General features: G+C 37.0%; 3 protein-coding genes across 3 annotated transcripts; 2 read left to right on the forward strand and 1 right to left on the reverse strand.

Annotated features, from left to right (window-relative positions):
* Window positions 1-154: 154 nt before the first annotated feature.
* On the reverse strand, window positions 155-3699 carry LOC125249529 (testis-expressed protein 26-like). Its single transcript, XM_048161839.1, has 7 exons — window positions 3423-3699; window positions 3256-3343; window positions 3009-3174; window positions 2420-2573; window positions 2094-2270; window positions 480-641; window positions 155-350 (listed from the first exon to the last, which is right to left on the reverse strand). Exons 1-7 carry the CDS (start codon window positions 3433-3435, stop codon window positions 226-228), a joined length of 885 nt encoding a protein of 294 aa, XP_048017796.1. The 5' UTR covers window positions 3436-3699; the 3' UTR covers window positions 155-225.
* A 1328-nt stretch (window positions 3700-5027) lies between these two features.
* On the forward strand, window positions 5028-8755 carry hmgb1b (high mobility group box 1b). The gene is made up of 5 exons (XM_048161840.1): window positions 5028-5168; window positions 7333-7491; window positions 7633-7778; window positions 7880-8054; window positions 8170-8755. Exons 2-5 carry the CDS (start codon window positions 7345-7347, stop codon window positions 8296-8298), a joined length of 597 nt encoding a protein of 198 aa, XP_048017797.1. The 5' UTR covers window positions 5028-5168; window positions 7333-7344; the 3' UTR covers window positions 8299-8755.
* Window positions 8756-11089: 2334 nt separating this feature from the next.
* Window positions 11090-25947, forward strand: LOC125249283 (protocadherin Fat 4-like). The gene is made up of 4 exons (XM_048161548.1): window positions 11090-11721; window positions 12526-12736; window positions 15129-15473; window positions 25695-25947. The coding sequence occupies exons 1-4, from the start codon at window positions 11674-11676 to the stop codon at window positions 25937-25939; spliced, it is 849 nt and encodes a 282-aa protein (XP_048017505.1). The 5' UTR covers window positions 11090-11673; the 3' UTR covers window positions 25940-25947.
* The last annotated feature ends 187 nt before the right edge of the window (window positions 25948-26134 follow it).

Consider the following 26134-nt stretch of genomic DNA (forward strand, 5'->3'; position numbering starts at 1 on the left):
TTATGCCTGTTATCAGTTTACTTCGAGTGTTTTATTAAGCACACCATCAAAGATGAATAAAGGCAGTATCATTATATTAAGAGTGTTTTGTCTCCTGGAAGAAAATCAGAAGCCTAAAAAACAATGCACACATATTCACCATAGCTTTTCATGGTTCAAAATAACATGTTTATAAAGGCCCAGCACACATATTCATATAGCTTTTCATGGTTCAAAATAACATGTTTATAAAGGCCCAGGCCAGGCTGACATCCTCTCCAGTGTGGAAGGGGCTTGCATGAATACACCAGTATTCTTCACCTTACATCCATGAGAAGAGGTTATACGTAATGTCTTCACATCCTTTTTTTCTGGTAAAAGACAAAAAATAAATAACACTAAACACAATAACTGGGAATAATAATAGGAATTATATTTATGTACGTTTTTCAAGCAAGATCCGTAGGATTTCTATAGGATACAGCATCACTCATTCTCACCTTTATCAGATAATTTCTTACAAATCTGTTGAAACGTCTGAGGTGAGATTGATTTGAGCACTGAGGAGACATCTGTATGTTCGCTTCCAAAATGTTTATTGTAGGTGGTCTGCAGTTTGCTGTTTTCCTGATTGTTGATGTGGCTGTGAATCACTGTAGGGACTAAAATGTAAAAGAAAAGAGTGTCATTCTTCTCTAATTTGTGTGTCATACTGGTGTAGTAGTGTTTTGTTAAAGAAGACATATTATGCTTTTTTACAATTTCAGCTTTCTTTAGTGTGTAAATTTTGCTGTTTGTGTACGAAAATGTCTGCAAAGCAACGAAGCACAAAGTACCAATTTTCTGAACTCCCTGAAACGCCTTGATTGTACTCTTGAATTGTCTTCCAGGAATGTCCACATCACACCGTTCCTCATATAAATAGTTTCCACCCAAGGCATATGTAAAATAAAGGGTCGTGGCCTGGTTGAGTTAAGCCTGGAACACACCAAGCCGACACCGACGAACTAGTGGCAACGAAAGCAGATTGCGGGGTTGGCTCACGTCGGCAGCGTCTGGGTCCAAAGTTGCCCTGACACACCAAACCAACATTCGACACTCAACGGCCAAGTAGCACGTCCCTTCTGCGCCTACGTAAAATAAGAAATGCCTTTCCGTACCAGCAGGTGGCAGTAGCTGAACAGCCAATCAGAATGATCTGATGGCCCGACTGACCGACGAGCTCCGACACTAATTCAACATGTCCAATCGGCCGAAAGAAAGCCGACGAGGACCAACTTGAGCCGACGGTGTGGAGCAGACTGAGAAAACTTAGTCAGCCGATTTACAAAACCTGCCCGACGGCCGACCGTCGGCTTGGTGTGTTCCGGGGCTTGAGTTGTGTATTGAAGCTCGTGACATTTCTGAAACATGCCTGATGCGATTGACCAATCACAAAACACTGGTCCAGCTGAGCAATCAGAGCACATTGCACTTTTGGGAAGGAGAGGCTTCATAGAGACAGGAAGTAAATAGAGTGTTACTGACTGGAAAGAGAGGTGTTGCAACAAAGTAAAAAATGTGAAAAATATTTATATATATTTGAACATGAAAACCTATTCTAGTAGAGCCCCAAAACAAAATCAAGACTTTGTAAAAGGGCATAAAATGGCCTCTTTAACAATAATTGAATAATTATAAAGTGTGAAAAACAGGAAAAAAGTCAGCCCACCAAAGCTCCGAAGAGCCTGTGTGCTCGAAACGTAACGAGGTGGGAGTCTTATATTAGAAATTTTCGCATATTTTTTGGAGCTTTGGTGTGCTGACTTTTTTCCTCCCGTTTTTCTTTTTTGGTCGAGCACCCATTTTGAGCATATTTTTGCTGGTGTTGTGCATGCTTTTTGTCTTGATTTTGCATAATTATAAGGTGTACCTTGCAATTGTCAACTAACTGACTGAATAACTCTTATTACACGAATAATTAACTTACAATTAAACTTGTAATTCATTGCATGTCTAGTCTACTCCTTTGTTTTTGCATTGTGTCCAGAATACTGACAGAGTTGGTTATCTTCAAGTAGTTTGGTCTTTTAGGCTTGTTAAAACAGAAATGTTGCAGGTTTGCAGAAGCTTACCAATACCCTTCGCTGCTATACCATGCAGCCTATTGCACCCATAGCGAGAGTTGTTCCCCAGAAGTTCAAGTTTTGATTTGGGTGGGCGGTAGTTGTGCCTCATTTCAGTCTGAGTATAGTAGTTGACAGCATGACTATGGTTTAAAGGTGCAAAGATTGCATGATTCTTCAAAATTCCTGTGATTCAGACAGAATATAACAAGACATTGAGATGTTTCAGTCATAATAAGATATACAATCTTTGGAACCACTAGACCTTGATGTTAAATAAGATTCAAATGCTTTTCAGAGTATAAACCTATAATGTCTGTGCAGTAATTACTCACCTTGAGGTAATCCAAGAAAATCAGTCCTGTAGGTCGACCTGTACTGGGCACTCAGAGCCTTTTGGATTTCCTTCTCAGACAATGCAAGTTGAAGTGAGGAACGACCATCAAAGTGTTTAATTTGATCTGCACTATGCCTCCACACCATGAACTCCTTTGTGGTAAAAGAAAGAAAAAGTATGGTAGGCCTACTCTTAAAAATGAAGGTACTTTATTAGCATCCATGGTTTATTAAAGAATCGATAGAACCTTTCCAATGAACAATAGGTTCATTAAAGTGGAAAAAGGTTCTTCAGATTAAGATGTTCACTCAAAGGTTCTTTGTGGAACCAAATTTTTTTTGTATATGGAATCATTGTGAAAACCCCCTTTTATAACCTTTATTTTACAAGAGTGTACATTCTGGTGTTTTTACAAACCTCTATGACTTTCTTTCTTCCATGAAACACAAATATAGTGCTACTGATGTGCTTTTTTGAAGTTTAACAGCTAGTACACATTCATTCAAGCATTAGTACACGCAGACGCTTTCAAATTATACATTAGTACAAACCAACAAACACAGAAAATTACAAAATGTGCCATTTACCCTTCTTGGGTGTGGGTTGTTCCTTCTGTTTCCTGATGCTGTGGCAGACCTTATACAGGCTGTCTTTGACACAGGCTTCCAGCAGAAGTCTTCACTGTATGCAGTCACACCCACTGGATCATCCAATGCATGTGAATTTCTATAGATCTTGCCAGATGTTTTCGGCCTTGTGTATGAAACAAGTAAGAAAAAATGAGATGATTCTCAACACAGACATTTGCATCACTTCTGTTAACAAGAAACTCACCGTATTGGAGTCGGAATAGATGAGATGGGTCTATAGATGAAATCTCTTTGATGAGAAGTCTCATACACATCCCACTTTTTGTTAACATCTAGATTAAAATGCAATGAAAATTATACTTAAGTAACACACTGAAAACTAACTTAAATATCACAATAAACATGTCTAACCATAATTTGCCATGGTTGTCTTCACAGATATGAAATATCTGACTCTGCTACTGATGTCCAAACGACAATAGTGTGTCCAGTATCTGAGGTTACTGTGCTGTTTACCAGTATCTTCGTCGTTTTACAGGTCAGTGCGATGTAAGAAATGCGATGGTAATAATCCTGTCCTGACTTTTAGTTTTGATGCACCTGTTTTAGAAACTGTTCGCCTTTTGATCTGAATTGCTAATGCCATGTAATCGGATGTTATCAGTAAGATGGCGTTGTTATAGGAAACGCACAACACAGAGCAAATTGACGCTCCGCGGGGGTCTTTCTGCTGGCACAGGGCCGCACGTGAACGCAAGCAAACCCAAAGACCAGCTGACAATGTCAAGCGAAGCGTCCAAAAAGCTTAGTAGAAGACAGCACACTGAAACCAAGGTCCAGGTATATGCCATGATTTGATTTTGACTGAAATAATTGCCCTAAATGCAAAATAAAACATCAAAACATGCAAAGGATGTAAAATATGCATTAGGATTATAATTGTCCACGAGCTGTATTCCTTTTATCACGTTTCTTAATACTAAAAATCATTAACGTTAAAGAAACAGAATCAGTAAATTTCTTAAGAATTATCTCCAACCTTTTGGAGTTAAGTTAGATTTTATTAGGGCGTAGCGCCGCTCAGTGGAAAACATTATATGGTGCATTTCAACTTTGCCAAGGTAGGCAATAACAAAACATACATGTAAAAGGAATGCAAATGTACAGACTTAATAGTAGTAGCCAACATATAAGGAATAAAAAGCACCATATTATAAATAGGCTAATAATAATAGGAATAATAACAGCAACAATCATAAAATAGACCAATTTTATCGACAAAATATTGGCTAATTGCTTCCTTAAACAAAATAAATTAAAAAGGCATCAGATTTACAGTCTTGTGTCTTGAGCTGGAATATCGCGAGTTATAAAACAAGTTTCTAAAAGAAATATGATCGATTATTATTAATTTACTTTTTATAGTTTGTTGAATGGAAAATTCAGCCTTTGCATTTGCACTATTTCAAAACAAGCACGCGAATTAATGCATAATGTGAATATGCAATTAAGTGATAAATACTTTGCATACTTGCTTGAGGGGCGTTGCTATGGTTGCGGGAAAAATCATTTGAAATGCAATTGAAACGTTCCTTGCCTAATATATAGAATTAAATTTGTTTAAGGCACTTTGTAAAACTCACAACAATGTGTTTAAAAGGGTTAAAGCCTTCATTAGGGGACCAGACCCCCTCGTCGTCTTTTTTTTTTTCTTTCGACCGTTGCTGTTTCGCTGTGAAATCTTTGAAATACTATGTGTTTAACGCAAATATTCATCATACAATTAGAAACCTTTACCTCAACGAGAACGGTGCGCTTACATGTGCTACAGTAAGTTCACCGCAGTACAAAACGGTGTCTGATATACTATTACACTTGTACCAGCGGATAGTTTTTCATATTCACGCGCCGTTAAAAAATATGACGTTTCGCCGACGAACATCCAACCGCACCTCCGCTCTCGTAGGAGCTATAGTGCGCAGACAGCCAATCACAGGCGCTCGGGACTTGGCGGTAGCCAATAGGATTCGCGGCTGTATACTGTGTCTCTCTTGAGCGGAGGGTTCTGCACGCACTTGGAAGAGCGCGCATCGGTGTTATTGTACTTCAAAGCCCCATTATCTAGGCATCCACTGAAGCTGCAGATAGAGAAGGCTGGTGAGTTTTGTCAAAATATGCTTGTCAAGGCCTTAATTAACTATTTTTTAAATAGCATCGTTTATTACAACACATTTCCCTTGGTAGTTGCGTGGTAATTTCGTGAGCGCAGAGCGACCAATCTTTGTCAGAATCAGTCAGTCAGTGCGCCTAGTTACACAGTCAAATGTCCTGAATGAAAAAATCTTCTTAAGATGAAACATGATTGTTTTTTTGATAGTATTCCAATAGGATGGGCTGTAATATTCGTCAGGTAGCCATCCCAGCTAAAGCAGTTAGCTTTTTGAGGTCTTTTTGAGGTGTTATTGTGTGAGCCAGTGACGTAACGTCACTTGGCATCCTCGCAAACACACTAAAATAACACCTCTGTCAGATTTACCTGTCCCGAGGGAATGTGCTGGTCATTTTGTGAATTTTCCTCTCTGAACGGGACGTGTGCGGCCGTCTTCTGTAATATAATATGGCTGGCTTGCGGAGGATACTGTGAGTGGCGGGGGATGGAGACGGACGGGGTGTAAGCGCCATTCAACTTAACTAATAAAATAAAATTCATCCGAGCTCGTTTGCATCGCTTTTTTCAACTCCTATAAAAGCTCGAGGGTCTATTTCAGGGAACGCCGGTGTTTTCCTAGCAAATTCGAGCGATAAAGAGGGGGTAAAATGATATTATATTGTTTCACAGCGCCAGTGTTGTGTGTGTATGCGGCTTTGGCTGGCAGACATAAAGGGAGGGAGAGAGGAAGCCATGTTGGCTCTGCTAGCTGAGCTCATGTGGCTCCAGTTGAACGGAGGACTTACGAGAGCGAAACTCCCATTGCATTGCGCTTATAGTTACAGACACTGTGTCCATACAGACCGACTTCTTCCATAGGGGAGGCGATAATAGCGGAAAGCGGCGGGACAGGGGCGAAAAACGGACAAAGTGCGGTGATTTTAGGTCCTAGAAATTACCCAGGAATGTGGGAGGAGACAATTGAGGGGGACTTTCTCTCATGAAGACGGCTTTTTCAAAATGGAAGAAGAAATATTATTGTTGCACCGTTTAGGCATTTTAAGGCGGGCCCTATGTAATCTATCTGCCCGCTCATGGTCAATGCTGCTGTGGATGCTCTGTTAGTGTGAAATACACGTAAATGTATAGATACAATAGTGGGAATTAATAATGCATCATTAAATATGCGTTTTTATTCACGAAATGGAGGATGTCCTTGTCTTTCACCGTGAACCTGAGGTGTCTTTGTGCATCTCACCGTCATCTCAATAATGTCATTTCACTGCACATTTCAACAGCAATCTTTTTTAGAGCAATTATGTCCCTCACAGTGAATAATTACAATACTTATATATTAATATACATATTAGTATTGTAATAATTATTAGTATTACTAGTATTGTAGTTATTATTATGATTGTAATTTTATATATATATATATATATATATATATATATATATATATATATATAAATCTAAATTGTAATGAAAAAAAAAAAAAAAAAAAATATATATATATATATATATATATATATATATATACAGGGTCACACATTAATGTGTGACCCTGTACCACAAAACCAGTCATAAGGGTCAACTTTTTGAAATTGACATTTAATAATAAATAAGCTTTCTATTTGTCTGAGATACAACTATTTGAAAATCTGGAATCTGAGGGTGCAAAAAAATCAAAATTTTGAGAAAATCACCTTTAAAGTTGTCCAAATGAAGTCCTTAGCAATGCATATCCACTCACAAAAATATCTTTTTTTATATATTTACTGTAGGAAATTTACAAAATATCTTCATGGAACATGATCTTTACTTAATATCATAATAATAACTTTTGGCATAAAAGAAAAATTGATAATTTTGACTCATACAATGTATTGTTGATTATTGCTACAAATATACCCGTGTGACTTATGACTGGTTTCGTGGTCCAGCAGGGTCACATATAATATATACATACATATACATAAAAACACACAATAATACATATATACATACATATATTTTTTGCATATATATATATATATATATTAATACATGTTATATACATGCTCCATTAATGCATGTAGGAAGCATTTGGATAATAATTGTACAAGAATACAAATTATAAAATGATTATAGCATGTCACTTTCATTTAGTTAAGATGATCTTTTTTCCAGAGGGTAGTAAAGATGGGTAAAGATCCAAGGAAGCCCAGGGGAAAGATGTCCTCTTATGCCTACTTTGTGCAAACCTGCCGTGAAGAACACAAAAAGAAGCACCCTGAAGCCACCGTTAACTTCTCTGAATTCTCCAAGAAGTGTTCAGAGCGATGGAAGGTACTGTTCTGAAAAACATGGATTAATATTATGCTGTTGTATTATATAAATATTATATATGTTATGCTTTTAGGCTTACTTGGCAAAATCTTTGTAATGTAATTTGCACTTTTTGATACAGCTTTTTCTCGTTCTCAACAGACAATGTCTGCCAAAGAGAAGGGTAAGTTTGAGGATATGGCCAAGCAAGATAAGGTTCGCTATGAGAGAGAAATGAAGAACTACATCCCACCGAAGGGAGAGAAGAAGAGGCGATTTAAGGATCCCAACGCACCCAAGAGACCACCGTACGTTCAAGCTTTGCACTCCTGTTGAAAATATAGTATATATATTGTAATATATTTTTCAAAATGGTTTGGTTTGAATGCATGTTTTTCCCCCTGGAAAGGTCGGCGTTCTTTATTTTCTGTGGTGACTACCGCCCTAAGATTAAGGGTGAGAACCCAGGCCTTTCCATCGGAGACATTGCCAAGAAGCTTGGAGAAATGTGGAACAGTTCATCGGCTGAGGTGAAGCAGCCCTATGAGAAGAAAGCTGCGAAGCTTAAGGAGAAGTATGACAAGGTAGTGTTTCTTTTTCTTTTCCCTCCTGAGTACTCTTTAATATTCTCAAACTTGAATATTGAATATTAAAGATTAGGCACCTGCCCTATTTGTTCATTTTTAAAATCTTCTTTAGGATATTGCCCTATACCGCACAAAGGGAATTGCAGGCTTGTCCAAAAAAGATGGTGGGGAGGATGATGATGAGAATGAAGATGAAGAAGAGGAGGAGGAGGAGGAGGAAGATGAGGAGGATGATGAGTAGATTAGCTACTGATGTAGCCTAGGTTCTTGTTCATGCCATAAACCCAATTGTACACGATTCACATCTTCAAACGTAATACAGCAGAAACAAGAATTGTTAGGCTGTGTATATGCGACGTTTTTAAGATGTACAGTGTTATTCTCCTTTTGTAAAGTTAACACTATGTGTCTTCAGTCTTTAAATTTTGCTTTTTATCTTTGTTTTTCGTTAGTGGTAGTTCTTGCCAGGAACAGTTTAAGGTTGAATGATATGATTTGAACTGTTTCTCTGAAGGTGCATAGCACAATTATCTGGTTCATGTAGATCTGTAGTGCACTATCATATTAGTTTTTAAAAATATTTTTCGTATTTGCCGTCATAAGGTCCTTTAACTGTACTTTGAATACCACTCTAATTACAAGAATGCAGCTTTGTTTGACATTCAAGAATGTGTCTGAAGTAAACATTTCTTTTTTTAGAAAACTGTCCTGTTTTTTTTCCTTCCGTAGCTACTGATAAGCATATTATAGTTAATATCTGATGTGACTGTATCAGTGATGAGTATTTCTGCCTCATCTAAAAAAGTGTAATGGGTCCATGTATGCATTATAATGCATAAACTGGTTCATTAATATTGCAAAATCAACAAATAGATGATCTGCACCAGCCAGTTAAACACTGCAGCACATTTAAGACACTATTTTTTTTTTTTTTTTAATTATCCAGTTATTATGTGCAATATAGATGAATTCCATAATGTTGCTTCTCACAAAGCCTTTCCCAGTGTTGCAAGAAGTCATGCTCTGGCATACAAATTAGTGCTGTGTATTGGAGCGTGCCATTATAAATGAAGAGAAGACTATACTTGGAAATGGAAAGTTGGATACACACTCACAAGTAACCTAAAAATCTATATGTTTTGAAAGACTTGTTTGAATGATTTTCAATGAAAAATTAAAATTGGCAATGTGACAGAACAAGAGCATTAAACGTATGTTAAGGAATACGTAAATACAGCGACGCCCTGTGGCTGTGATGTGCAACTGCTTTGTTTACTATTATACTACAGATGATGTCATCTTGTTCAGGTTTCACCTTGACGTCTTCCACAAGGACCAATACTGCCAGGGAGGACAAAATAAAAATAACAGTATATTCTAAAACACATAATCAAAGCATTGTAACTTGCAGTTTTGTTGGGGATGAAATGACGTCTGATATTCTGTTTGTAAGTGAATTTATCTGTTGCGCTGATTGCTCAAGATAAAAGATCACAAGTCCACAAGAGAAAAACACTTAACTCTTTCATATTTGTCACAACTCATTTGTAAACCAAACAGTACTTGATGACATAATTGACTGTTAATTACTTGACCTGAAGGCAAATATCTGAAAGATGGAAAACAAACAAATAACGCAGATTCCACTTAGTTCCGACAGGGGGCGCTTTTGGGGTGCCGTTGATGGTTAATTGCAACCCTAATCAGTTTAAATAATGTGGTTAATAGAGCCTTTTGATTGCATTTGACAAAGCAGTGAAGCTAAAAACAGATTTTAAATTAGATTTGAAACTACTTGAAAGAAACATATGGGGCTCTTGTGGTAGGAGTACAAACCAAGAAGCTCAGAAAAAAGTGTGGTTGGGAATTCAAATTTTATTTTGCAATGACAAAACTCAAGACTTTTGTCTTTCTTTTTTAAAGCCTTGTTGCTTTTAGTATACATGTCAAAGACAACTAGGCCTACATGAGATGCATCACTAACAATAAGCCTGTACCACACTAAACATTTGATCTATGGCCTCACTTGCTGTAGTAGGCTATAGAAGAAAGCCACCTGCTTCAACAAAGGAATTAGCAACACTTTTGACAAATATTACTATAATATACACTCATTTGATATGAGGACTCAAGACATATCAGTCTTAAAGAAAATGACGATTTGTTTTACATGGAGCGGGTCGCCTACTCACCATGTTGACATCACATGACCTTATTATTATAAGCCTATTATTATATGTAGGCTATTATTTATATATATATATATATATATATATATATATATATATATATATATATATATATATATATCTGTTGAGGTTCTTATATATATATATATATATATATATATATATATATATATATATATATATATATATATATAATTCCTGTTGAGGTTCTATCTGTTCTGTCTTTTATGTTGTTGTTTTTTTTATGCAAGAAAGAAGAAGAAAATTTTCAGCACGTTAATTAAACAAATTTCATGCGGACAGGTGTGGAACTTTCTACACTCAAAAGATACAGTAGCTGGTATATTAAAAACCTGATGGGGGAAAACAAGGTTTTTGAAACTTTGATTCAACTGATAACCAATTGCTCAGCCCAAACATGTAAAAAAAAAACTTTTACAAACAAATTCCAAATGTTTTATTTAAGTAGCTAATAAATTCAATTAACAAATTCTAATAGGCTACCATTAAATATTGTGTCTTTATAATTTTTGTAGGGCTTGTACAACTCTTCTTTTTTATTATAAAAATGTGTCATTAAATGTCTACAAATTTATAAAATTGATCGAAAATTTGGTAAAAATAATACTTAGACATACGTAACGTCGAACCATTTCGACATTTCGTTATATTATCGAAATATGTATTATTGACGACCTCGTTTACTGAAATCACGTGACTTTGGCAGTCCCGAGTCAGTGGTTAGAAACAAATGATCCGCAAATGGTTTGAAGTTTCACGAAGCGTGTTTCATCACTTCTGTATATATTTCATTCAGAGTTGCTCCAAGATTAATATTCCCGAAAATGTACTTTTCTTTTATTGTAGCCTGTTTAATGGTTGCCTGGTGGCTCCCCTTTTACAGCGTCTCTCCATTCATCCACCTTTTGGGCGAGTGCCATGCTGGCATCCTCTGAATTCAAATGGAGACAGAAACAGGGCACAAGATCTCTTGGCTGCCACATAAGAGGGGAAAACATTTAAATAGATCATTGTCAGTTCGCATTAAAAGTGGACAGACAGATATGGCATCAAGACACTGGAAGACCCGCCGACTTGTAAACAACCAGGCGTCACAACTTAATACTCAAGTTAGATAATAGAGACATAACTATTATAAAGTAGGCTATCTCATGTACCATGGAAACTTTAGGGCTTTTTGTTTGATATAAGTAACTATTAAATTCATTAAGTGACGTTACAGGTTTTGGTGTTAGTTGGAGAGGGGGTGTATCTGGACTGGAAGCGTCACAGCACAGGACATCTACCACCCACCCACCCACACACTGCACAGTGGACAGAGAGATGGTGCACACAGATCTTCAAATATGTATGATGTCCGAGAAATGTTCATATTTAGGTAGAGAGGTAAAAGGATACGAGCAAAAATGATCAAGTTTGGATTAATTCATCTCATGTTTCTCATGCACGCGACGGTGAGTATTTTTCCCCGTACAATTAAAAAACTTAATTTTTGTGAAAAGTTTTGTAAAAGTTCTCAAGATATGTACAGTTTACTGAATATCTTTGTTTGCATTTGCGAACACATTGATTTAGTGTGCAATATTTAATTAAATGCACTATTAAATGCATATTACTATTTAATTAAATATATGAATAACATGTAAACATATAACACATGTATACAAATGTATATAATTAATTGCATGCATATATATATATATATATATATATATATATATATATATATATATATATATATATATATATATATAGAGAGAGAGAATAAACAAGTGAGTTAAGGGTCAAGGGGACTGAAACTGAAAAACACCTCAAGTTATTTTTTATTAAAAAATAAATGTTAATGAATTGATGCTTTGAAGTTTATGGAGCGTTCAGCTAAACAGGATTAGAACATTCCGTTTTATTCCCTGAGCCTCTCATTGGATACCAGATTGTCCAGATCTAAGTTGACATTTTAGAGCTTAACAAAGGCAGGTACCTGGGGAACCAAATAAAGAAACATATTCAGGTTGGCGTGGGATACTGTGGTAAGGGGAGACCCACAAGAGCTCTCAAAGCACAGACCTTACACAAATCAAGGTGTACTGTTGCCGCTTTTAGAAAAGGTCTCTTACAAAGAGCCTTTTCCTGTATGTCATGGGATTTAACGGCTGAAACTGTTCCATGTTTCTTGCTCCACACCTTTGCATTGATTTTTTTTCCCCCTCAGCAGTGGCTAATTTATAAGTTAATGTTTTCTTCTTTTGATCCCACAGATTTTCTTCAGGTTTACTGTTTATGGTGCTTGCTGTACCAGTTCACCAAGGACACAGTTGGATAATAGTAATGAGACGAAGTGGTTCAACATCTCAGCTCGGCCATCTATGAGCAAATCAGGCTTAGCTCCTGTTCGTAGTAGAAGGTCCACACAGCTATCCTTTTCCAAATCTGTATATTCATTTGAAGTGAGGGAAGACACACCCCCTGGTGAGCATTGCTTTTCTATATATTAGGCAGTTCTGGCAGGTCACGTCAGTCAGGCTCGCATCAGCTGATCCACGTCTACCTATAGGAATCACAGCATCCCTATAAATAAGGCCCATTCAGTATTATCAGCATATTACCTTCTGATATTCCTCTTCAAATCAGACTGTCATTTATCTTGTTTTATGTTGTCTCATTAAATTATTATCATTAAGAACATTAATGATATCTACAATACATTTATGTTGGTTCTGATCTGTCATAAGGGACAGATCTGTCCTACCCTAAGGGAGTTATCGCTGCTCTCCCTGCTCTTATCCATGCTAGGCTGTGTGGATGGGCAGGGAGTTCTTGCCCAGAATAGAACCATACCGCAAATCCTAACTCTATATGCTAATTGTTAATCATCTTTGATGATAGTGGTCCTGACAGAAATATATGCATCTTTGGTAAATATGACCAAAGAAGGCTGTGAAAATAAATTTGCATGTTTATCCTTTTGATCTTCAAAAATCACAAAAATCTTACCTTTCATTGAAGTAAAACTAATGAATGTGGGGGAAAATGGGTAAAACACAATGGGTAAAACCAAAGAATATAGTTTTGATGTGCAGCAAAAAATTGTTGAGTTTCACAAAATAGAAAGGGGTTGTAAGAAAATAGCTAAAGCATTGAAAATCCCCATTTCCACTATCAGGGCAATAATTAAAATGTTCCAATCAACAGGAAATGTTACAAATCTGCCTGGAAGACGACGTGTGTCTATATTGTTTTAATGCGCAGTGGAGGAGGAAAGTTTGAGTGGCCAAAGACTCTCCAAGGATCACAGCTGGAGAATTGCAGAAATTAGTTAAGTCTTGGGCTCAGAAAGCCTTTAAAAAAAAAAAAAAAAAACAATTTGCACAAACAGCACCTACTGTACATCACCACAACTTGTTTATGAGGGTTTCAAGAAAAATCCTCTGCTCTCATCCAAAAACAAACTCCAGCATAATTCAGTTGTCAGACACGACTGGAACTTCAAACGGGACCAGGGTTTTATTGTCAGATTTTCTTTTTTTATGTTTATTGAGTTTTCATTATAATACAAATAAAACAAGACATAAAAAAGAACACAAATAGCTCAGATTTATATATAAAAAAGGACTACACCATAATATAACAGATTAGAGGAAAAAAAAAAAAAACATTTCAAAAAGATAAAGAAAAGGGGGGGAAAAAAATCCAATGTCCAGAGAGTTACACAATTACAATATTCCTTCTAATGTAATCGGGCAAATACAAGGTTCCACATAGTCCAGATATGGGGTCCAGACTTTATAAAACTGGCCTGTTTTTTGATGTAGTACATAGGTTAGACGCTCCAGGGGAATCAACTCAAAAATAATCTTATGCCAACCTTTAAGTAATGGAGATTTATAACTGATCCAATTAAGTAAAATATTTTTTTCTAGCTGCAAAGTATAGAATATTATACAATTTCTTATTAGCAGATGAAACAATGCGTCCATTTGGTTTACCCAACACTAGTGAGACTGGGTCAAAATCCAACTGAGTATTAAAGATCTTTTCCATTTCCTCTAGCACCAAAACCAATACCTTTGCAGTCTGTTACATGACCACAGACAATGTGTTAAAGTACCCATTTCAGTTTTACACCTCAAACACATAGGCGATAGAGAGGGGTTAAAAAAAAAATGCCTGTGGTTAGGGGAATTATGGAGTCTGTGTATTATTTTAAATTGTATTACTCTTGTACGTGTACAAACAGATATTTTCTTAGCATAAGACCAAATGTCATCCCATGTTTCATCATCGACATCAGTAGCTAACTCTTCTTCCCATTTAGTTAATCTCTTTAAGTTTTAAAGAGATTAAACACATAGAACCATAAAAACTACCCAGAGACATTTTTCCAGATGATAAAAATAATAATCTCTCAATAGAAGACATTTCACAATTCCCAACTTTATGGTCAGATTAAAAAACTAAAACAAAAAGTGTTTTTTCTTGGCAGCAAACCCACTAGATGGCTTTGGTGCACACAAGGATAAAAAAGTACCCCATGCCCACCGTTAAATATACTGCTGGATCTTTAATGTTGTTGTGAGCCTATTTTCCTGCTGGAGATCCTGGACATCTTGTTCAGATACATGGCATCATGTATTCTAGGTTTTTGTGAATATCAGCGTGAATATCAGTGAATTTTTTGAATAAAAGGTCAAAAGGAATCAACAATGTATATTTATTTTTATTTTGTCTATTAATTTTACTTTTTGTGAGCACTTTTAAAAAAAGTTTATTTTATTATATCCGCCATGTGCTTTCTTCTGATCTAGTATTCTAATATTTCTTTTATATTACTTAAATTCAGCCTTGTCTGTCACCTTCATAGGCACTATTGTGGGACATGTGGAGGCAGTATATAGTGAAGAGAACGAAACCTCAGTATACTCTGTTCAGGAGGATGATGGCGATGGCCTCTTTCTTCTCAGTCCACATTCTGGTGAATTCCACTTGTCCCGTGCTCTGGATTTTGAGATGGAACGCTACTACATCCTGACTGCAGCTGCTCAGCAGGGGGACAGTGAGCTCACCAGGGTCAGGGTGTACTTCAATGTGATCGATGTCAATGACAACCCACCGGTGTTTAGCCAGAATGCCTTTTCTGCCTCCATTCCAGAAGACTCACCTGTTGGAATGTGTTTCCTAAGTCTGAATGTTTCAGATCCAGATGAGGGTAAAATTGCACTATACTATTGATTTTTAAAAGAAAGGAATAGTTTCATTCAGCAAGGATGCATTGAACTGATCAACAATGACAGTAAAGTAATTTATAATGTTACAAAATATTTTGGACACACTTTAGATTAAGGTCCAGTTCTCACTATTGACTAACTATTAACTATGACTTTTGCCTCAGTAAACTTACTGCCTATTAATTTTAGCAAGGTAGTTGTTAAGTTTATGTATTGGGTAGGATTAAGGGATGTAGAATATAGTCATGCAGAATAAGGCATTAAAGGATTAGTTCACTTTCAAATTAAAATTTCCTAATAATTTACTCACCCCCATGTCATCCAAGATGTTCATGTCTTTCTTTCTTCAGTCGAAAAGAAATTAAGGTTTTTGATGAAAACATTCCAGGATTTTTCTCCATATAGTGGACTTCAATGGAGCCCAAATGGTTGAAGGTGAAAATTACAGTTTCAGTGCAGCTTCAAAGTATTCTACACGATCCCAGATGAGAAATAATGGTCTTATCTAGAGAAACCATTGCTCATTTTCTAAAAATAAAATAAAATAAAATAAATAATATGTGTTTTAACCATAAATGCTCATCTTGAACTAGCTCTCTTCTTCTTCTCTATTAGAATTCCAGCAGTGTAGACGCTGCTAAGTGTATTACTGCCCTCCACAGGTCAAAGTTTGAACTAAATTGTCATACAATATGCTAGCGCAAGTACAGAGGTGTAAAGTACTTGAGTAATTTTACTTGATTACTGTACTTAAGTATTATTTTTGGGGATTTTTACTTTACTTGAGTACATTTAAAAATCAGTACTTTTACTTTTACTTGATTACATTTTTTGAGAAAAAAGAGTACTTTTTACTCCTTACAATTTTATTTACAGTCAAAAAGTACTTATTTTTTGGAGATCACTTAATTCTATTTTCTTTTGCTATTACCAAACCAATTGAATTGCGCTGATGACCAGTTTAATTTAATGGTTATTTATTCAATGAGATTCATTTTCACATTCCATGAAATTGGTCAGACATGTTCATTGGTCCTTTGGAAGTGACGTCATGTTGCATCAATTACCACAATGCACAGCACCTTGACCTCAAAGAATATACACTAACAAGAAGCAACACTCAACAGAATGTTCCATTGCAACACCTGCGCCAGCAGCGGCCTTGTATTTCCGCCATTTTGGGGTGAAGGCGACTTGGCAGTCCACTAGTTTCTATGGCAAAATCAGCTGCTTTGTTAAAAAAAAAAAAAAAAAAAAAAAACTTTTTCACAAAAACTTTTTGCTCTCAGTCAGTTTGGGTTAAAACTCTTTAAAAGATCTAGTATTAGTATTAGACTTATAAACACTGAATTAATACCGACATATGAAATTGAAATTATGACATGCATCAGAAAAATTGGGAATGTTGGACAATAAATATATGAAAATAACAGCTTGATTTGCAGTGTTGTCTAATGTCCATTGAAGCAAAAGTGTCCAAAAGTGGGAATTATGCGATAATGGACACAGCAGATCATAAGATCATTATGTTTGTAGCGTGATCCATTAAAACGTACAATATAGCTTATTTCAGTTCAGATCTAGATATTATTATTATTACTCCACTAGGTCTGAAATATATTGTTCGCTGCAAACATGATGATCTTAAATTAATTAATTATTAATTTACTATTAATAAATGTGTAAAGTTTCATAAAATGAAAATGCTCAATAAAGTAGGCTAACTACGTTACCTCAGATGGATGAATGGTTGGATTCCACAACTGGTAAAATAAAACGTATATAAGACAATACAACATTTACTGTAGGAGCCATACAATTTACTGGTGACTTAATTTAAAAAACTGTTCTATTGCGCTTCTGATTTGGCAGTGAAATTCACCGATTTGGGGTGCATAAGATGTGAAGCATTCAATGGTCCAGTTAGTATTTTCACCCCATAATGGTGGCCGCGCTACCGGAGCGCCATCTAGTGACTGTTGCCTAAAAAGTATCAGAGTGTTGCCTCTTGGGTTCTAAGTTCTTTGTTGACCTGGAAATTACAGTGGGTACGGAAAGTATTCAGACCCCCTTAAATGTTTCACTCTTTGCTATATTGCTAAAATCATTTAAGTTCATTTTTTTCCTCATTAATGTACACACAGCACCCCATATTGACAGAAAAACACAGAATTGTTGACATTTTTGCAGATTTATTAAAAAAGAAAAACTGAAATATCACATGGTCCTAAGTATTCAGACCCTTTGCTGTGACACTCATATATTTAACTCAGGTGCTGTCCATTTCTTCTGATCATCCTTGAGATGGTTCTACACCTTCATTTGAGTCCAGCTGTGTTTGATTATACTGATTGGACTTGATTAGGAAAGCCACACACCTGTCTATATAAGACCTTACAGCTCACAGTGCATGTCAGAGCAAATGAGAATCATGAGGTCAAAGGAACTGCCTGAAGAGCTCAGAGACAGAATTGTGGCAAGGCTTCTGGCCAAGGTTACAAAAAAATTTCTGCTGCACTTAAGGTTCCTAAGAGCACAGCGGCCTCCATAATCCTTAAATAGAAGACGTTTGGGACGACCAGAACCCTTCCTAGAGCTGGCCGTCCGGCCAAACTGAACTATTGGGGGAGAAGAGCCTTGGTGAGAGAGGTAAAGAAGAACCCAAAGATCACTGTGGCTGAGCTCCAGAGATGCAGTCGGGAGAAAGTTGTAGAAAGTCAACCATCACTGCAGCCCTCCACCAGTCGGGGCTTTATGGCAGAGTGGCCTGACGAAAGCCTCTCCTCAGTGCAAGACACATGAAAGCCCGCATGGAGTTTGCCAAGATGGTGAGAAATAAGATTCTCTGGTCTGATGAGACCAAGATAGAACTTTTTGGCCTTAATTCTAAGCGGTATGTATGGAGAAAACCAGGCACTGCTCATCACCTGTCCAATACAGTCAAACAGTGAAGCATGGTGGTGGCAGCATCATGCTGTGGGGGTGTTTTTCAGCTGCAGGGACAGGACGACTGGTTGCAATTGAGGGAAAGATGAATGCGGCCAAGTACAGGGATATCCTGGATGAAAACCTTCTCCAGAGTGCTCAGGACCTCAGACTGGGCCGAAGGTTTACCTTCCAACAAGACAATGACCCTAAGCACACAGCTAAAATAACGAAGGAGTGGCTTCACAACAACTCTGTGACTGTTCTTGAATGGCCCAGCCAGAGCCCTGACTTAAACCCAATTGAGCATCTCTGGAGAGACCTAAAAATGGCTGTCCACCAACGTTTACCAACCTGACAGAACTGGAGAGGATCTGAAAGAAGGAATGGCAGAGGATCCCCAAATCCAGGTGTGAAAAACTTGTTGCATCTTTCCCAAAACGACTCATGGCTGTATTAGATCAAAAGGGTGCTTCTACGAAATACTGAGCAAACGGCCTGGATACTTAGGACCATGTGATATTTCAGTTTTTCTTTTTTAATAAATCTGCAAAAATGTAAACAATTCTGTGTTTTTCTGTCAAAATGGGGTGCTGTGTGTACATTAATGAGGAAAAAAATGAACTTAAATGATTTTAGCAAATGGCTGCAATATAACAAAGAGTGAAAAATTTAAGGGGGTCTGAATACTTTCCGTACCCACTGTATAACAGTCAGTGGAAGAAAATGGAGGAAGTCAAAAATCAGCCACAGAATCAAGAGCACCCGTGGCCAACAGTTCATCTGATGATGAAGATTTTTTCGCTTCTTTGAAACAGACAACACATGAAGCCAGCAAAGAGTTGGATGGATATCTGGCCTGTGTTTCAGACACCAGTGTTTCAGGCACTGCAGGATTGATTTTTAGCCCCAAAAGAGCTAGGCCTGACACTCACAATTTTGAAAATCAACTTCTGCTTAAGTTAAATCCGAGGTTTTGCAACTTTGAGTAGCATGTTGCATACTGGCATAGGTAGTAGTCTTATAGTTTGATAATTAAATACAATTAAACACAAACAGTTCTAAAGGAGGATAAAACTTTGTATGTGGTTCATTCACTTCATGTTTTTAGAGATTAAAAGCTTAAACAAGAATCTCTAGTTTTCATTCTTGCTGTTACTTTACTTTTTTAATACTCAAGTACAATTTTAATGTAGTACTTTTTTACTTTTACTCGAGTATGAATCTGGACAGATACTTTTACTTTTAATTGAGTAAAATTTTCACTCAGTACTTGTACTTTCACTTGAGTAACATTTTTGAGTACTTTTTACACCTCTGCGCAAGTATATAACAATTAGTTCAAACTTTGACCTGTGGAGGGCAGTAATACACTTAGCAGTGTCTACACTGCTGTAATTCTAATAGAGAAGAAGAAAATAGCTAGTTCAAGATGAGCATTTATGGTTAAAACATATATTATTTATTTATTTTTTATTTTTTTAGAAAATGAGCGATGGTTTCTCTAGATAAGACTCTTGTATTTATTCCTTGTCTGGGATCGTGTAGAACGCTTTGAAGCTGCACTGAAACTGTAATTTTGACCTTCAACCATTTGGGCTCCATTGAAGTCCACTATATGGAGAAAAATCTTGGTATGTTTTCATCAAAAAACATAATTTCTTTTTGACTGAAGAAAGAAAGACATGAACATCTTGGATGACATGGGGGTGAGTAAATTATCAAGACATTTTAATTTGAAAGTGAACTAATCATTTAATATATGCTTTATAAGTACTAATAAACAGCCAATATTCTAGTAATATGCATTCTAATAAGCAACTAGTTAATAGTGAGAACCGTACCCTAAACTAATGTGTTACATGTACAAACCTGATTCCAAAAAAGTTGGGACACTGTACAAATTGTGAATAAAAACAGAATGCAATGATGTGGAAGTTTCAAATTTCAATATTTTATTCAGAATACAACATAGATGACATATCAAATGTTTAAACTGAGAAAATGTATCATTTTAAGGAAAAAATAAGTTGATTTTAAATTTCATGGCATCAACACATCTCAAAAAAGTTGGGACAAGGCCATGTTTACCACTGTGTGACATCCCCTCTTCTTTTTATAACAGTCTGCAAATGTCTGGGGACTGAGGAGACAAGTTGCTCAAGTTTAGGAATAGGAATGTTGTCCCATACTTGTCTAATACAGGCTTCCAGTTGCTCAACTGTCTTAGGTCTTCTTTGTCGCATCTTCCTCTTTATGATGCGCCAAATGTTTTCTATGGGTGAAAGATCTGGACTGCAGGCTGGCCATTTCAGTACCCGGATCCTTCTTCTACGCAGCCATGATGTTGTAACTGATGCAGTATGTGGCCTGGCATTGTCATTTTGGAAAATGCAAGGTCTTCCCTGAAAGAGATGACGTCTGGATGGGAGCATATGTTGTTCTAGAACTTGGATATACCTTTCAGCATTGATGGTGCCTTTCCAGATATGTAAGCTGCCCATGCCACATGCACTCATGCAACCCCATACCATCAGAGATGCAGGCTTCTGAACTGAGCACTGATAACAACTTGGGTTGTCCTTGTCCTCTTTAGTCCGGATGACATGGCGTCCCAGTTTTCCAAAAAGAACTTCAAATTTTGATTCGTCTGACCACAGAATAGTTTTCCACTTTGCCACAGTCCATTTTAAATGAGCCTTGGCCCAGAGAAAATGCCTGCACTTCTGGATCATGTTTAGATATGGCTTCTTTTTTGACCTATAGAGTTTTAGCCGGCAATGGCAAATGGCACGATGGATTGTGTTCACCAACAATGTTTTCTGGAAGTATTCCTGAGCCCATGTTGTGATTTCCATTACAGTAGCATTCCTGTATGTGATGCAGTGCCGTCTAAGGGCCCGAAGATCACGGGCATCAAGTATGGTTTTCCGGCCTTGACCCTTACGCACAGAGATTGTTCCAGATTCTCTGAATCTTTGGATGATATTATGCACTGTAGATGATGATAACTTCAAACTCTTTGCAAAACTTCGTTCTGATATTGCTCCACTATTTTTTGAAGCAGCATTGGGGGTTGTCAAGTTGCAAATTGGTCCTCCAGCTGTTCCTTATATGTACATTTAACTTTTCCGGCCTCTTATTGCTACCTGTCCCAACTTTTTTGGAATGTGTAGCTCTCATGAAATCCAAAATAAGCCAATATTTGGCATGACACTTCAAAATGTCTCACTTTCCACATTTGATATGTTATTATGAGATTTTTTAAATTATTGCATTATTTTTTTATTCACAATTTGTACAGTGTCCCAACTTTTTTGGAATCGGGTTTGTATATATATATATATATATATATACACACACACATAGTGGGTACGGAAAGTATTCAGACCCCCTTAAATTTTTCACTCTTTGTTATATTGCAGCCATTTGCTAAAATCATTTAAGTTCATTTTTTCCTCATTAATGTACACACAGCACCCCATATTGACAGAAAAACACAGAATTGTTGACATTTTTGCAGATTTATTAAAAAAGAAAAACTGAAATATCACATGGTATTCAGTATTCAGACCCTTTGCTGTGACACTCATATATTTAACTCAGGTGCTGACAATTTCTTCTGATCATCCTTGAGATAGTTCTACACCTTCATTTGAGTCCAGCTGTGTTTGATTATACTGATTGGACTTGATTAGGAAAGCCACACACCTGTCTATATAAGATCTTACAGCTCACAGTGCATGTCAGAGCAAATGAGAATCATGAGGTCAAAGGAACTGCCTGAAGAGCTCCAGAGACAGAATTGTGGCAAGGCACAGATCTGGCCAAGGTTACAAAAAAAATTTCTGCTGCACTTAAGGTTCCTAAGAGCACAGTGGCCTCCATAATCCTTAAATGGAAGATGTTTGGGACGACCAGAACCCTTCCTAGAGCTGGCCGTCCGGCCAAACTGAGCTATCGATGGAGAAGAGCCTTGGTGAGAGAGGTAAAGAAGAACCCAAAGATCACTGTGGCTGAGCTCCAGAGATGCAGTCGGGAGATGGGAGAAAGTTGTAGAAAGTCAACCATCACTGCAGCCCTCCACCAGTCGGGGCTTTATGGCAGAGTGGCCTGACAGAAGCCTCTCCTCAGTGCTAGACACATGAAAGCCCGCATGGAGTTTGCCAAGATGGTGAGAAATAAGATTCTCTGGTCTGATGAGACCAAGATAGAACTTTTTGGCCTTAATTCTAAGCGGTATGTGTGGAGAAAACCAGGCACTGCTCATCACCTGTCCAATACAGTCCCAACAGTGAAGCATGGTGGTGGCAGCATCATGCTGTGGGGGTGTTTTTCAGCTGAAGGGACAGGACGACCAAGAATGCGGCCAAGTACAGGGATATCCTGGACGAAAACCTTCTCCAGAGTGCTCAGGACCTCAGAGTGGGCCGAAGGTTTACCTTCCAACAAGACAATGACCCTAAGCACACAGCTAAAATAATGAAGGAGTGGCTTCACAACAACCTCGTGACTGTTCTTGAATGGCCCAACCAGAGCCCTGACTTAAACCCATTTGAGCATCTCTGGAGAGACCTAAAAATGGCTGTCCACCAACGTTTACCATCCAACCTGACAGAAATGGAGAGGATCTGCAAGGAGGAATGGCAGAGGATCCCCAAATCCAGGTGTGAAAAACTTGTTGCATCTTTCCCAAAAAGACTCATGGCTGTATTAGATCAAAAGGGTGCTTCTACTAAATACTGAGCAAAGGGTCTGAATACTTAGGACCATGTGATATTTCAGTTTTTCTTTTTTAATAAATCTGCAAAAATGTCAACAATTCTGTGTTTTTCTGTCAATATGGGGTGCTGTGTGTACATTAATGAGGAAAAAAAATGAACTTAAATGATTTTAGCAAATGGCTGCAATATAACAAAGAGTGAAAAATTTAAGGGGGTCTGAATACTTTCCGTACCCACTATATATATATGAAATCATGATTTCCAGAAAAAAAATTAACATTTTCAACATTGATTATAATAAAAAAAAGTATTTCTTGAGCGTCAAATCAGCATATAGAATGATTTCTGAAGGATCATGTGACACTGAAGACTGGAATGATGCAGTAAATTCAGCTTTGCCATCACAGAAATAAATTACATTTTAAAATATCTTAAAATAGAAAACAGTTATAATTTATAACATTTTAAAATTTTATTGTATTTTTGATCAAATAAATGCAGCCTTGGTGAGCATAAGATACTTCTTTCAAAAACATTTAAAAATCTTACCGACCACCAACTTTTGAACGATAGTGATCATGTGTTCATAAGATTCTTGTTTATGTCTAGTGTTTGAAAAAAATTAGCTTTTGCTTTTGGTTTTTACATCTCCTTACCCAATTTAAGACACATTCAAGCAAAATGAGGACGTTTTACAGGACATAAATCTATTAAATGCAGAATTTGCACAATGGATGGTACCATCAGCTTTTATTTTCCTTTAAACTCAAAACCTCCAGGTTCACACGTCTGAAAAGACTTGGGAAATGCCGAACAGACTGAAGTGGTCTCATTAAATCTTACGTCATTTCTCCTTTGTAAGCGCCCTGAGACGATGAATAGTGTCCTCTCTCTTGGGGATGCTGGCTACTGCTAATAATGGAGAACCCCCTGTCTCGGCTTCTCTTATTACAGGTTCAAGTTGAAGCATATTATGTATTCCACATACAAGTGTGCAATGAAATTCACATTTTGTTCCTTTTAACCCATTTAGGAAGTTGTTCAGGGCTACACACAAGCTTTAATAGCAACAAGAGTGACTAAGATTATTGAGATGTGTTTGAAATGGCCCTACATTTGTTCTGGAAAGACATGCGCTTTTTTGGAGATGTTACACCAAAACAGTTGCTTTCAGCCTCAGGGACTGAAGTTCTGTTGTTATAACAAGCCTTTTACCAAATGGCTAACCTTTATGAAAGCAGATCTGATGAATAGTAATATCACATTGCATCATCTGACATTCAAAGTTTCATTCAAAGTAACATTTAAAACATTAAAGGGTTAGTTCACCTAAAATACAAATTATGTCATTAATTACTCACCCTCATGTCATTCCACACCCGTAAGACCTTCGTTCATCTTCAGAACACAAATTAAGATATTTTTGATAAAATCCGATGGCTTAGTGAGGCCTGCATCGCCAGCAATAACACTCCCTTTTTCAATGTCCAGAAAGCTACTAAAAACATATTTAAAACAGTTCATGTGAGTACAGTGGTTCAAGCTTAATATTATAAAGCAATGCAAATACTTTTTGGGCACCAAAAAAATAAATACTGACTTTATTCAACAATATCTAGTGATGGGCGATTTCAAAACACCGCTTCATGAAGCTTTGAAGCTTTACGAATCATTTGTTTCGAGTCAGTGGTTTGGAGCGTGTATCAGACTGCCAAAGTCATGTGAACTATTGAAGTTTCAAAACACTTATGACGTGATTTTGGCGCTCTGAACCACTGATTCGAAACAAATAATTCGTAAAGCTCTGAAGCTTCAAGAAGCAGTGTTTCGAAATCGCCCATCACTAGATATTGTGGAATAAAGTCGCTATTTTGTTACTTTTGGTGCACAAAAAGTATTATCGCTTTATAATATTAAGCTTGAACCACTGTAGTCACATGAACTGTTTTAAGTATGTTTTTAGTAGCTTTCTGGGCATTGAAAAAGGGAGTGTCATTGCTGCCGAAGCAGGCCTTACAGAGCCATCAAATTTTATCAGGTCTTACGGGTGTGGAACGACATAAGAGTGAGTAATTAATGACTGTACATTATAATGTTGTGATGCCTGAATTCACTTTAAGCATTTAAAATAATTTTATTATTTATTATTTAAGTTTATTTTTAAGTTATTCAGACAAACTAGTGTAGAATTTTATGACAGTAGTTTTACTATCATCAGCCATAACATGAAAATATCTATTGATATCAGCCAGAATTTTAATTGGTGCATCAGTAATTTATTCTGTTCATACTCATTATTATTCTAATTTCTTTGGCTTTCCTTTTTAGGATTCACATCATCACTGTCAGACCCAGACTTTATGCTTTCAACCTTAATGGATTGATGTTTATGTCCTATAGTTGTCATATATTACTGTTACTTTTTCTTAATTACTAAGCTTTTGTTTGTTTCTGATTATTAAATCCACCTGCTCAGTGACTCAGTCATTGAATTAAAACTATGTTTTATGTTGGCTAATGTAATCCAGGTTCTCCTTTTCTTGTATCCGACAGGTATAAATGGAGAGGTGGATTTGGTGGTGAATCTTGAGAGTAAGTTCTCTATAAACCAGCAGGGAGCTCTGTGTCTACGAGGGGAGTTAGACAGAGAGACGAACACAGTGTATAACCTCATCGTCCAGGCCAATGATCGTGCTCTACCCACAGAGGCTCGACTCACTTCCTCAATGCATGTTACCGTCAATCTTCTCGATGTCAATGACAACTCCGCCAGTCATCACAACACCCAGTACAGTTAGTTTTCCAGAGAACGCACCTCTTCATTCTGTCGTTACGGTCATACAGGCCACAGATGCTGATGCTGGATCCAATGGTGAAGTTGTTTTCATGTTTGAGAGTGCAGAAGAAAAACCGTTCAGTATTAATAGTTCAACTGGGGTTGTGTATCTGCAGAAACCTTTGGACAGGGAAACCGAGGATGTTATCACACTCAC

This window comes from Megalobrama amblycephala, linkage group LG16 (genome assembly GCF_018812025.1).
Source record: "Megalobrama amblycephala isolate DHTTF-2021 linkage group LG16, ASM1881202v1, whole genome shotgun sequence".
Taxonomy (NCBI): Eukaryota; Metazoa; Chordata; class Actinopteri; order Cypriniformes; family Xenocyprididae; genus Megalobrama; species Megalobrama amblycephala.